Source organism: Ochotona princeps, chromosome 27 (genome assembly GCF_030435755.1).
Source record: "Ochotona princeps isolate mOchPri1 chromosome 27, mOchPri1.hap1, whole genome shotgun sequence".
Classification (NCBI taxonomy): domain Eukaryota; kingdom Metazoa; phylum Chordata; class Mammalia; order Lagomorpha; family Ochotonidae; genus Ochotona; species Ochotona princeps.
The window spans coordinates 15532083-15546576 of NC_080858.1; the positions used below are offsets into that span (position 1 = coordinate 15532083).

A 14494-nucleotide genomic window follows, 5' to 3' on the forward strand; every position below is an offset into this window, starting at 1 on the left:
TGCGGTAACTTGTTACAGCAGCTCAAGGACTTCATCTAGTCATCCAAGCTCACTGGCTACATTTGAATCCTATAGGTCATGAGAAGCAAAGCACCAGTGCACAAACTCTGTTCATCTACTTGGGCTTCCACGAAGAAGAATCTTCATTCTTTTGGTTTGCATGGGTGGGAGGAGCAGGAGTCCAGGGGATCCTGGCTGCTCCCTTTTTTAAGATTTATTTTTATTTTAATTTGAAAGGCAGATTTTACAGAGAGAAAAGGAGAGACAACAACAACAACAACAACAACAACAACAACAACAAAAACATCTCCCATTTGCTGTTACAATTCCTAAATTGCCTCCATGGCCAGAGCTGAGCCAACCTGAAGCCAGAAACCAGAAGCCACCTCCATGTCTGCCACATGTGTGCAGGGGCCCAAGGACTTGAGCAGTCTTCCATTGATTTCCCAGATCGAAAGAAGGGAGCTTGATCAGAAGTGGAGCAGCGAGGACATAAACTGCCCATATGGTATGCCCGTGTTGCATGCGGAAGATTAGCTTGCTATGTCTCCTTGCTGGCCTCTTATATGGGATTTTTAAAGGACACTTAACCCAAGCACCGTAAGAGGGAGCCCAGAGGGCTCTGCAATGATTTCTGTCATTCCTCCCTTCTACTGGGTGCAACTTCTCAACGCTTCCTTTTCAATGAATTTATTAGCCTTCTTAGCATGTGTTGAATAGACTCTCACTACCTTTGGTTACCTTTGGTCTAAACTAGATTGAGTTACATTTCTGTCACCCACAATTAAAGAATCCTTTGGGGCTGGGTCTTTGCAATAGCAGTTAAGACCCTGCTTTGGATGCTCCACCCATACTGAAGCACCTGCTTTTAGTACTGAATCTGCCTCCAGTTCCACTGTCCTGTTCATGCACATACTGGGAGCCAGCAACTGGTGGTTCAATGGCTTGGGTCCCTGTAATGAGTTACGTCTCTTAGCTCCAGCCTGGCATAGCCTCAGTTGTGGGCACATGGGAAGGAAACCAATGGAGAGGAGATCTCTGTCTTTATCTCTCTGCCTTTCAAATAAATAAATTCAAATGAAAAGAATCTTCTTTCTATCATAAAATGGCATACTGAATTTATTTCATAATGACTCAATGTCCAGACACCCATTAATAGTTACACTTGGGCCTGATGGTATAAATTGAGAATGTCCAGAAGGAATAATAGTTTTGGTCGCACCACCAAAGGGAATATAATCTTCAGGAAATTAAGAAAATGTAGCTTCAATAAGGTTGAAGATATGGCTACATCTTAATGTTCATCACCAAATCCCAGCTGACTAATGAAGGGTTGATGATCCTGGGTGCGAACCAACAGATTAAGACATGCTAACAACTACGTATGCCTCCCACTTAGGAGCTAAAACACGTCTGAAGTTCTGCCTGGAGAGTAGAGAAATGGTCCCAACACAAACCTGGCAAGGAGGGAAAAGGCAACTCACCTCAAATTGAAGGGAAAATTTGTAGTCAGAGTCTTTGGCCATATCCTTGATGTATGCATCAAAGTCATCCAGTTGAACAGGGCTTTGCCAACAAACAAAAAGATGCATGTTTTACAAACTTGGCTGAATGCAATTGCACATGAAAATTCTCAAACATGGGCAGTTTTCTTGGGACAAAAATTGTACTTTTCAAAGATTCTCACTCAACACGTTGTAGTTAAAATGAAGACTTCTGTCTCAAAACACTCGGAGCTGGGGGAAATTTCCAGATTTCTACTTAGCTTTTATTCTAACTGGAATACATGACTTGCATGCATCCTCATACACATATGCATATGTGTCATTTCTAGAAAACTCTGGCACATGTATTGAAAATAAAATTTTAAAAAATGAGCTAGTTTTACTTCCATTATAGTATTATCTTGGAAGGTCACTTAACTTTTCTGAGATTCAGTGTTCTTCCCCATAAAATTACTGTAGTCCTAGATCCCCAGGTTTAGTCGAGTATCTCACAATATCACCACACAAAGCTGACAATTAGTGTGTTCATAACTTTTTAAGTTTAAATAGCCATGCCTGTGTAAGGGATCATGCTGCTAGCTATAGTCTTCCTTGAGTCAAACGGATGAATCCCTTCTTAAGGAAGCCCCTGGGTTTGAGAGTCACATTGAGAAGTCTGCACAGAAGTAAAGACATCAGAATGGTTGGTGAGGCATGTAAATGGCATGTATGAATTTATGTTCCTGTACCTATTGAAGAGGTCTTCTATTTTGGATATATGAGAATTGCATCTAACTTTTCAAAAGTCACTTCTCTCTCCTGGTAGCTACCTACATCAACCTGCATCTGCACACTGTTCATGACCTCTGCAGGATGTCATTCTCTTATTGAAGTCAAGCCTTTCTACCTTGGCAGAGCCTGTGTCATTGAAATTTCCCTGTCATGTGGATGTAATTCAGCTTATATCATCTATAAGACTGAGATCTTCTGTCCTGTTACAAGATGCATGCTGTTTCCTAGGTACTTGTTTAAGTTGCCGATTAGTTAATCTGATGATTATTCTTACAGTTTAGTAGGTGTTAAGGGACAGTATAGGAAAGTACTTCAACAAGTCCATAAGTAAATTAAAAGATAAGCTCATTTGCGGCATAAAGATAAAGGCTCACTAATGTGATGGAAGGGATGAAATGTGCTATCTTAAGACTCAATGAACTCCTTTTACTGGGGTCATGGAGTCTGCATGTATGTCATATATATCATGAAACAATTGCCCATGAACTTTTTGAAGTATTCTCATATTTTCTGGAGAAAAACATAAAACTTGAACGTTTTACTCAATATTAATAACACTGACTCATCCATGTAAATGCACTGCAATGAATATGTAATCACTTAGGTTATCATTATTGGCTGCTTCAGCCACATGCTCCGGATGAGAAAGCCAAGAGCTAAAGAGGTAAGTGAATGTTCCACCATCACAGAGTTACAGACAGGTAGAACACAGACTAGAACTCAAAGAGAATGAGCCCTGGCTCGAAGCTTGGCCCACTTCAAACTCATTATCCTTCCCAAAGAACAACTAAGGTGGGTCTCCTGTCCTTGGGTGAACTTTGTCAGGGTTGTATCCACAGCTATCATCGTTGGGCTGTGCATTGACCATGTTGCAGCTAGCCATCGTAGTTTCCTTCTTGTTACTAGGAAAAAGGAAGCATGCATAAGCAAGCAAACCAAAGAAAACATGGATTAGAAAAAGCAAAAGTAGGAAGCATGTGAAATTGAAGAAGTGAAAGGGAGAGGGAGAAGAAAAGGAGAGAAAGAAAGCTGAGAGGAAGCACAGAACAACAGGACAAAGATTGAAAGGGACATGGAAAGAGAGAAAGTGAAGGCAAGGAGTGATGGGATAGAATAGAGCAAGGGTGGTGGTTGGGGCTAGATTTGGAGTGAAGAAGAAACACTAAATACTCCTAGTATACGCACTAGTGCACTTAACAACCCTACCCAACAGTTTGAGGCAACATTCTTTCAAATCACCCTTCTAAAAGACAGAGCCTTCCTTCTGTTCTGGCTGATCTTGTCTCCTCCATGTTGGTTGCTGTGTCAATGGAAGGTACACTGACTTTGGTAAGATTATTCTGTACCTAAATGTGCCATAAAATTGAGAAATACACTTTGCATTTACTTTTCTTTTAGGTTACATCATAGATACCTCTGTGATTTCTTTTTTTTTTCCCCATAGGTATGAATACCACAGACCCAGCTGGCTCTGCTAATTGCCTCCTTGTGCTAACTCACCAATGCTCTCCTCGAGGCAAGTATCAAGAATGAACTCTATTTATAAAAAACGTTCCACTCTGTTTCTGTAGAGTTTTAACTAAGGAAAGGCCTGGAGGTGATAAACTCTAATAAGGTTTTGAAATCAACTGATGGGTCATTTTCACCCACCAGAATCATAATTCTTATGACTTACCAGTTCAGCAGGTAAGTACAGCCACAGGCTAGCTAGAGTAATTATCTTTTCCACTTTTTATAAGGATTTCCAGAGACAGCATTATTAAAGTGCATGCTATAACATTAAATACAGTAGAAGACTTTTCTTGAAAGAAGTACAGAATTTCTAAATACAAAATGACATCATTTTTGTGGATTTTTGATGTAGCTCAAATAAGAGTTGCAAATATTTGGAATTCTTGCAAGACTTTCAGAATACTTAGCAAGCCATTCTTTCTCGGATTGCGTACAAAGAGAATTGTCCCTATTCTTGACTTGGCTTCTGGGACAGCACTTTTCCAGTAATCTCCACCATTCATAAAATGTAAACACATCAGCATGTGCTGCATTTAGCTATCAAAGTTTACATTATTGGCCTGTTTTTAAAACATTCCTTGCATTAGAAGAAAAGAGTTATTTTTAATTTGGAAGATTAGGATCATGATAGTGAACATATTTTAAAATGAAATTGTAAGAACAACTTACTTAGTCAGTTTCCTCTTCTTTAAGCCATTTTTACTCCTGAGAATTAAAAAAAAATGACAAATTTATCCAGGCAAAAGAATTGATTAATGTAATGATTAAACTTGAAGAGTCTTAAGTAATTATATGAATTATCTCCAATTTTATTTAATTTTCATTCAGCATATCTCCAGGTTGTTTAATTACTTTTATTTAAATAAGAAGATAAGAATAATAATTTCAGATTCATTTTTAAAAACTCTACAGATTAGAGGGAAACAATTATGCTTTATGATTCATTTTGGCAAAGATTAACTTCTAGAAATATAGTTTTTGGTTCATGGTGATAGAGTAGCTGAAGCATTTTGTAAGTATGCAGAAATACCTACTGCTTGAGTATCCCAGTTCTATAAACAAGAAAGAAGAATTGGAGGATAAAAGGGAGAAGTAAAGATGAGAAATTGCATTGTTGGTTTCTTAATTAAAAGCTAAAACCTTTTCTGACATTTTCATTAGAGACACAAATTTGTGTTATCAGAATGGGTATGTATCTTACACATTTCTACTATGGCTTGGTTTTCACTCGTTAGTTCTTATGTCATGTGAGAAATTGGATCCATTGATGCTTGTTCTCTTTAAAAATTTATCATAGGATTTATTTTCATATTATCTGGAGAGAGAGAGAGAGAGAGAGAGAGAGAGAGAGAGAGAGAGAGAGAGACCCTATATTTTCTAGTTAATGCCACAAGAGGGCCCAGAGCAGAGAGAGAGACAGAGAGACCCTACATTTTCTAGTTAACGCCGCAAGAGGGCCCAGAGCAGCCAGGGCTGAAATTCATCAACACTGGTATTCCAGAATCCAATTAAAAATATTTGGACAGAAACCTAAGTTCTGAGTCATCACTTGCTGCCTCCAAGGGTCTACATTAGCAGGAAGCTGGATCAGAAGCAGGGGAGCTGAGGCTCAAACCAGGTTTTCTGATACAGGAGGCAGGCATCCCACAATGTGCAGAATGCCAGCCCCTTCCCACAGCCTCCTCCCCTGCCCTTGCTGCTGCTTAATTCATTGCAGATTCATAAGTTCAAACATAAAAAATGCTAATGCAGACTGTGGTTAGTTGCCTTCAGTTAGGGGAATCTTCCATACGCCCCTTGTTAATTTTTTTTTTTTTTACTGTCTTGTATCAATGAAAACTTTTTAAACACAATTGAGTGACATAATAGTATTTTCTTTATCAGTAGTTCTTAAAGGTCCTTGCAAATTTTTGATGGAGGCTCCCATGTTTTCAGAAAATAAACAGTCTGTCGTAAATAACCAGCTGGGGTCTGAGTACTTCCAGGCAGCAAAATAGTTCTTAAATATATCTATATTTACAATTATGAGTGTCTGGGTGCTGCAACTTCCTAAACACCTTTAGTAGAGTGAAGCTCTGGTTTTGCCATATTTTCAGAGTGTTACGAAAATGAAGGATTGCCCTCATTGTGTGGCCATTGGTTATACATCAACCCCTTTGCTAGACTGTGGATTTTCTCTGAAGTTGAGCACAGTTAATGGGTGGCCGTTAAATATTTAACTTATTGAATTATTTAAATATTAAATATTTGTTTAATTGAAGCAAAAACATTTGTATCATGTTTCCTCAAAATTTTTACTTAACAGTTAAAAAGCTGATCCTTGACCTGTGAGGTTCCAGGGAGAAAATGGGACGTATGGATGGAGAGGAAGTCGTGTAGACCACACAAGTAATGGAATATTTATGGGGACAAATAGTACTTATGGTTGTCATTTCCTCCCAATTCTAAGACAAAATGTTCAACACTTTCTGTCCTATTTTTTTCTCCCTCATGTGTTTTGTTTTCCACATTTGGACTTACAGAACTTGCTGTAATGTTGGACACAAATGCCCATACCTCACATTGGCAGGTGGGCATTTGATGCCCAGCTCCAGTCCCAACTCCAGCTTCCTGCTAGTGCAGCTCTTGGCACAAGTCATCAAGTTTATGCATCCCATGAAGGACACCTAAGAGGAGCTCCTTGCTCACAGATTTGGTCCCCACTCCGGGACATTATGAGTGTTTAGGGAGTGAACAGCAATTAGAAGCGCTTCTCTCTATATATCTTTCTGACCCCCACCCCTCCGGCCACAGTGACACCAGTAGTATCTTATTTAGTCACTTGGACAGCAAAGGGATATCTTTTAATCACTTTCTGCTCAGCTACTGTATTAACAATTTGGTTGCCCTTGAACATCCCACATTTACTTAGGGTAGTAGGAGCTGATGACTTGAGCACTTTATGAAAGCAGCATGTCAGCATAGATGGCTCACAGCTCTGGTTAAGCCAGGATGTTGCCAACAGACTTAGTAATTAGGAGTGAGCAAAAAAAAAAAAAACACTTTCCTGCCCAAACAGACTGTGAGGGGGACCCAAAAAAATGTTTGTGAGAGGATGACACTGAATAAATTCAGCGCTGAAATATTAAGCTGCTACGACTCAGAAGCTGTGTGGAGGCCTGATTCATGGGGAAGAGGTACATTTTTTTTCTTTCAGTCTGATTCATTATTGAATGAACTTTCAGTATCTGATGAAATTTCACCGCACATTTTCTATGATGTATTGTTGTACAGTGTATCTTTTCATGGTCTGTGTACAACTCTCATAATTCTTTCTTAGCGTTAGCTGAATTTTTGATGATTCCTAGGAGTTCCTGTATCCTAAATTCAAAGGTAGTGACAGAATTGAATTAGAAGACTTCCTAGCAACACTGAAAGGATTTCCTACATTTTTCACAGTTAGACTGATTCTTAGACACCTGGGGGAAAATTCTGTTGGAAACATGTGGGTTAGGGTGCTGCTTGTAATTTTAACTTCAGCTGACTATTACTGTTCACATTTTGGGCAGTGTTCGGTTGTCACTTTTTCATTGAAGAAGATTTTCTAAATGGCTGGTAATTAACGCCTATCCAAATGCAGATCCAAACATGCACACGGATCATGAACTTCTTTCAATTTGTTTCTCTCATCTATATTAAATAAGTGAACACTCCAACGGCTCCAAAAAGTTTTGTGCAAGTCTTCATAGATTCTTCTTACCTCTGGAGGCCTTAGCATCTGGGCACACGAGAATTCATCCCAAACGATGTGAAGCAATGACAGAATGTGTAATTTTTCAACAGAATAGAGCTTTAAAGCCTCAATTCCATAAATGCTATGCATTCTTTCATGAGGTAAACAGAAGCTTAAAAAATCCTTATATTATTCTCCACTTAATACATGCAATGATTGGGAGTGAAGGTGAGAATTTTAAATGCTGTTTCATGCGTACACTCCAACTCTTCAGGCTATGGTGTTTCTTGCAATGACTAGATACAGCTAGTTCAAATTGCAAACTTTTTTTTTCCAACAGGGAATGTACTCTAAGCTCATTAAAGTCAGAAATTCTCGTAGAATTCAAAAATTGAGATATTTTGCTGTTACACACTGATTCAACTACTACCCTGGGAAAGATCTTTTGGTTTCCACAGCAACCACTCCAGCATCAGGAAGAGCTTTTTGTTTAACCAACTTTTGTTTGAGAGGGAGAGAAAAAGTGAGAGAGAGAGAAAATTCCCATTTGCTAGTTCACTCTCCAAATTTCCAAAAAGGTTGATACTGGGCCAGAACTGAAGCTTGGAGCTGAAACTTAACAAGGAAGGTCTTTATATGGTTAGCAGGAAACCAATTCCTGGGCCATCCCAGGGTCTGCACTGGTGGGAAGATAAAGGCAGAAGTAATAGCTTAGAGATGAACCCAGGCACTCTAATGTGGGATAAGGGCTTAACCACTGTGCTAAATGTCTACTCCAGGAAAGTTTAAAAAACATATCCCAAGAAACTGAGAGCTCTCTGAAAAAAAGGTAGACAGTGTGTTAACATTTTTCTCTTTAAATTTGTTTTTTGGAAGGGTGTGGCGTCTTGGGGGATGGCTGTGTTACTTGTGTCTGTTAATAATAGGGTAAGTGAACCCTGAAGGAGAATTTGAAAGAACTATTTACAAGGGAATATCCGCAAGTTATTAGGTGAGGCCAAGTGCAGAATCTGAGTGGTTGCTCTGAATGCTGAACTGCACTTGAAGGGGTACACCTATACATCTTCCTTCCTTTTGCAGCCCACACAGCACAGCCTAAAGAAGAAGCCAACCTTTATACTCAGTATATTTACATTGGTGGGCAAGTATAAAATTTACCTAAAGTGACAGAAAAACATGTTTTATCTTCTCTCCTGGGGATAATCATTTGCAATTTCAGGCTGATTCTTTTAAAAACCTGCAACAAGGAAGGCATGTATTTAGCCTAGTGTGTGTCCTACATTACAGTACCTGGGTTCTGCTCCTGCCTCAAGCTATAGCAAACCCTGGGAGGTGGGAGTGATGATTCAAGAAGTCATCATGCCTGTGACCAACCTGGACTGAGTTACTGGCTCCTTAACTGGCCCAGACATCTCCTAGCAACTGTATGCATTGGTGAGATATAGAGGGCTGCATGCTCCGTTGGTATCTCTCACTCTGCTTTTACATAGATGGATAGATACATGATTGATAGATAGATAGATAGATAGATAGATAGATAGATAGATAGATAGATAGATAGATAAAACTATTTATATTCCCCACCCCAACTTGAGTCTCAGGCTAGTTTTGCAGAGAGCAAGCCTTGAGGGTGTTTTAATTTGAAGACATGTTTATCGGTGGGATCTATTAAGAAACATGCAAATAAGCAGATGCCCACTCAATAGAAGCTTTAAAGAAGAGTATGGGAAATAAGAAAGCCTATAATATTGAATAGGAAATTAAATAAGAATCTTCCTTTAGTCTTAATTTAAATCTGTGGAGGACACTTGACAGTATTTGCTGCAAGTATTCTAAATATAGGTAGAGTACTTAAGGATGAGTAGAAGGCACTGCATTAGAAATAAAGATTTTGTCAAGGTCAAAATGGAATTTATGTTTGTTACTCATGCTTGAAAACTGCAGGATGTTTAATATTGAAAATAGCATGAGGATTATAATAAAATGATGAGGTGAGCACTTTAACAAGCACAAACTTAAAACAGCAAATGGGAATTCGTTAGTCATTATACTCCTCTGGCTTTATTAGTTATACATCATGGTCTACCTTACCTCAAAAGTGTTCCTCAGGGCTGGTATTGTGGCACAGTGGATAAAGTTATCACCAGGATCCCATATGGGTACCAGCTCAAGCCTTAGATGATCCACTTCTGATAACAGCTCCCTCTCAATGGTTTGGGAAAAATAGCAGAACATGGTCCAACTGTGCCTCTGTTACCTACGTGAGAGATCTTGAAGAAGCTCCTGGCTTTGACCTGGCTTCGCCCTAGCCATTGCAGCCATCTGGAGAAATGAATTACATACGGAAAATCTCTCCTTTCCTCTCCCTCTCTTGCCATAATTCTTGACTTTCAACTAAATAAATTTTTGAAGTACAAATTTGGATCTTAGTTAACCTCTATCTGGAAAAAAAAAACTTTTAAAGTATTTCCATCATTGCAACTTGAAATCCCAAGTTGGGCCAGCTGTATTTATTCTGTCCTTGAAGGAGCTGAAGAACATGTGATCAATTGTCTTTCGGAATAAATAACTCTCCAGATTGCTATTCATCATTTTACTCCCTGAGAATCTTTTTTTTCCATTTATGAGCTATTTTTATTGCTTTCCCCTGTATCTTCCTCAAGTTGTTCACATTTCTGAACATGTCTCTAGAGAACTTGGTACCTAAACATCACATATTGATCTCTAAGGACGTTTTTGTCAGTTTCCTAGAAAACTGCCATATTTTTCTTACATCTCAGGAAAAGATGTCTATCTGCATTCCTTAGGTCAGAAGCCAAGGTTGTTATTCTTATAAGTATTTATTAGAAAAAAAAGTTTTAAAGATGTGGTCATTAAAATTATTTAGAAATCAAGAAAATAAAAAAATTAAGCTACTTGCTTTAGTTTTTGAAGATTTATTTATTTCACTTGAAAGTTAGAATTACAGAGACAGAAGAAGACAGACAGAAACAGAGAGAGAACTTTGATCTGTTGGTTCACTCCCGAAAATTGCTACAACAGTCAGAGTTGGGCCTGTCTGAAGGTACGAGCCAGGAGCTTCTTCCAGGTCTCCCACCTGGGTGCAGGCGTCCAAGGACTTGGGCCATCCTCTGTTGCTTTCTCAGGTCAGTATCAGATAGCTGGATCAGACATGGAACAGCAGGACATGAACTGGCACCCATAGGAGACACCAGTGCCGACTGACAGAGGATTGGCTTATGACACCACCGTGACAGTGCCTAAGCTAACTGCTTATTTACAGAAAAGAAGAATAGAAATTCAGTGACACCTGGGCTGGCAAATTTGGTTTACTATTTAATAGTTTTTTATGTTAAGACATTTACTCTTCAGCAGTCTCTATTTCCACACAGCTAAAACGGAGCTAATCATATTCTGCAATATTGTTGGGGGGGTGGTTGGGAGTATTAAGTAATTACACAAAAAGCACATAGCCAGCTACTCAACATTCACTGAATTAGCACCATTATAAAAGCCAGAAGCCCCTGAAGAAAGAGCATAGACTCTTTGTCCTCTGCCGCAATGTCAGCCTTCTTGGAACTATGGGACTCTACCGGCTGGAGAAGGAAAGGAAAAGGAAAATATCACTTTACAAAGATGCAAGGCCAGTGGATTTGCTGAGTGCCAACAATGACCAGCATTAAGTGGAAGAAATGCACAACAAGAACATTTCATTGGGAAAGCCTAGTTAACCTTTTGATACCGTTAACTACTTTAATCCATTTCAATATGTGATGCATACATTTAGATGCTGCCAAACACATAATATGAACAAAGAGAAATTTCCTTTTTTGGGGGCGAGTTACTTCTTTAAAGATAACTTCTAAAGAGTTTGTGTTAGATCAACGGTAAAATAAATCACTTACCAAGGATTAATATAAAATGCCAAAAGATAATCAGTCCAAAGACATGAAGGTAGCAGGGTTAGGAAAGCAAATATACTCCTACGCCTGTGAGCATTGATAGACAATAGATGCAAAGATGAAAAAGTGGCAAGAGTTAGTAATATAAACTCTGAACAAATATCAGTAAATTCTCTAATGGGATCAATGACTATTACAAGCACTTGATTCGCAATTAAATATTCCATTCTGTGAAATTTAAATGTGAGGGCTTACATGTTCAAGTATTGACAACATCAGCTTTCTTCACAATCTTTACTATAATCAGACATATTTCTTCCAATTTACTCTGTGTCCATTTTGTATTCACTTCAACAAGGTTCTTAGGTGCCTCATTAGTTATCTTACAACACCTTCTCAGCGTGTGCTCTTGCTGCACTCACGCCTATTTTAAAAAATCTCGGCTAAGATCCTTTGACAGCTGAACAAGAGGTTAGGTGAGGGGCTAGACTTACTGCTTTGTGTGCACTGATTCTTTTGAGAAATGTTTCAGTAATACATTCTCATAAAGCTTCTCTTCTAGAGGGGGCTTTCTTATTTTTGGTTGAAATTGTCATGTGATGTCTAAACATAGCCTTTAAAACAGAAATACGGTATGATACTTGGGTCTCATTCATTGAAGAGAAGTGGCTTATCAACTGCCCATTCTGACTCTCCTGGGTTCTCAGCTGAGTGGGAGAAAATTTATTTCATTTCACTGGTATTCTAATTCAGCCAGTTGATTTAAAAGACCTGGATTGGCTCCAGTTTCAAGATATTCAAAAACATTTATAAAATAGAACCACCATTAATGTAGAGTTAAAATATGTCAGTGTCTGTATCTATAATTATTCTGAGAATCAGAGAAAAATTCTGTCACCTTGCCACTTTCGTTATTATAAACTCCCACTGAGAAATCTATTCTCAGTCAGCAACGAAAATGCAATTGCAGCAAAACTATCCCTGCCAAGAGCTCTAGGAGACGGCTTGATTTTATGGAAAGGCTGTAAAGTGCACTCTCTTTGCCCCAGATCCTGCACAACTGATTTCCCATAAATTCTCCAAACTATGGCTGACTACGGAGTTGATACAGGCACAGCAGTTCTGAGTCATGAATACCATGGGGTCAGTTCCATCATGGCTCCTGGATTATGCCTTTGGGAAGGGTGGGCCTGATCAATCGCTTCCTGTTGGAAATGATGCTAATACAGTTGAACAATCCTATGCATGTTTTCTAAATTTTCATCAGAAATATGTGGATTTCATTTCTTCACAGTGCGTTGATTTTATAGCAAAGTTCTATTCATGCTGAAATTCAGAAGTGACACAGAGTATACTATCCTTTTCAAAATAATCCTGTTCTGGCCAGATCTTCACTGAAGTATAGCTAGAGTTATATTCAGCGAAGTAAAACAACTGTTTAAATAATACTCTCTTTGATTCTGTAGGGAAAATTTTCCAGTCTGATAAGCCTACTTCCTTGGCTTCTTTTCAGGAGACTGGAAATCAACAATAAATCATTTTTCAAAAATGATAGTGAAATATACCTATTAAAATAACCTTTTTATGGTTACTTGCAACAGAATCAAACTAGACGGTGTAAGTTGTGCTGGCTTTGTGTTCAATATATACTTAATTGGTAATTTTCTTGGATATTGATTGAACTAGATGGGATTATTCTTTCTCTTGTAACAATACTAGATAAAATATCAGGCAGTTTAATCTCTTGATAAAATATCAACCAATTTAATCTCTTGACTTCTAACTGCCAAAACGTCTCCCATTAGGTGCTTAATAAGCATGTTCAAAGACAAGTGAGACCATGTTTTGTGATAAAATTTCCCTGGCTTTTACATTTATACATGTAAATAGAGTTGAGGGCCCTGAGTTGGTATGCTTCCACTTTATTGTGGAAGAAGATTTGGCTGCCATATTACAATGTGAATTTTAAGTGGATGTTTCTTACCTTGCCCAGCTTCTAGGAAATCTCTCTTCTTGCGCCTCCTCTATGTGGTGGTTCAATGTGGTGTCTACATTTATGCCCTTTTCAGCATGTTTTGGGTCGCTAGCATGTTTGCTTGAATACTTTGTTTAATAACACAAATATTGAGCACTGATAGTTCCTTTACTTTGAAATTGTGAAGAACTAGTCTTTGAAAGTGTACTGTCACTGAAAGCATTAAAGGAAAGGCAGACACAACCATTTATTCTCACAAGACAGTAAAATCCAGTTTGATATACTCATAGCATAACTGAGCTCTCTGTGAGCTAGTTACTTGACAGTGCATAAACTCCTTCAGAGGGCCCATAACACCCAACCAGAGACCCCAATTGTTTGATTTGTCTTTTAAAACATTGTCTTTCCATTTCCGCTTTTAACTTTGTTCCTCCTTAGAAAGTTATGTTGGATTGGCATTCATGTATCAAGCAGTTATAAAAAGAAATAAAGCAAAGAAACGATTTTTAAGTTAAAAGTCCCCAGGACTCACCAGTTGTAGGGAAGCTTTCCATCCCTCTCTAAGGATGCAAAATTGACAAATGTTCCTGCTCCACATTCTCTGAAAGAACCACAAAGTCAAGATGCGTGCCAATCAAAGCACTTTCCCCTGGACTGATAAGAGCACGTTAGGTTGAGCATTGCATCATTTAAGAAAAAAAAAGTAAAATGTGTAAACCCAGGCTAGCTATGCAAAACATTGAAAGTATGTTCATGTTTTTCTCCAATCCAATTCTGGGAAAAATAAAACATCAGCAGTGTTGTTGCCAACAGATTAAGGGACAGCATTGTGCATAGGAGTATGGCAGGAGCCAACTATCTCAATACAAATCAAAACACAAAGAAAATGAATTCGAAGGTAGTTAATATTCCAGCTTGAACCATTCTCAATTTAGAAAGCAAATCAAAGCATTTTAAAGCAAAATCCGACAAAACAAAAGACAAACACACACATACATACAAAACAATAAAAACTCATGAGATGGGTATAAGGGTTCTTCAGAAAGTGCATGGAAAATGCGATTAAACAGCTAGTTTGGCAAAACAAAAAGTGGAAATCCATGAATAGTTTTTTTCC

At 38.4% G+C, this 14494-nt stretch overlaps 1 protein-coding gene across 2 annotated transcripts in view; it reads right to left on the reverse strand.

Moving 5' to 3' along the window:
* The window catches only part of PTPRO (protein tyrosine phosphatase receptor type O), a 178473-nt gene that overhangs the window by 16814 nt on the left and 147165 nt on the right, over positions 1–14494 (reverse strand). Inside the window, exons 17-20 of one of the 2 annotated variants that reach the window (XM_004592590.2) lie at positions 13910–13978; positions 11406–11489; positions 4458–4493; positions 1485–1566 (exon numbers count right to left, since the gene is read on the reverse strand). In XM_004592590.2, coding sequence (XP_004592647.2) covers positions 1485–1566; positions 4458–4493; positions 11406–11489; positions 13910–13978 — 271 coding nt within the window. The remainder of the gene's footprint in view (positions 1–1484; positions 1567–4457; positions 4494–11405; positions 11490–13909; positions 13979–14494) is intronic. The other variant, XM_058655923.1, reaches the window with a different exon arrangement.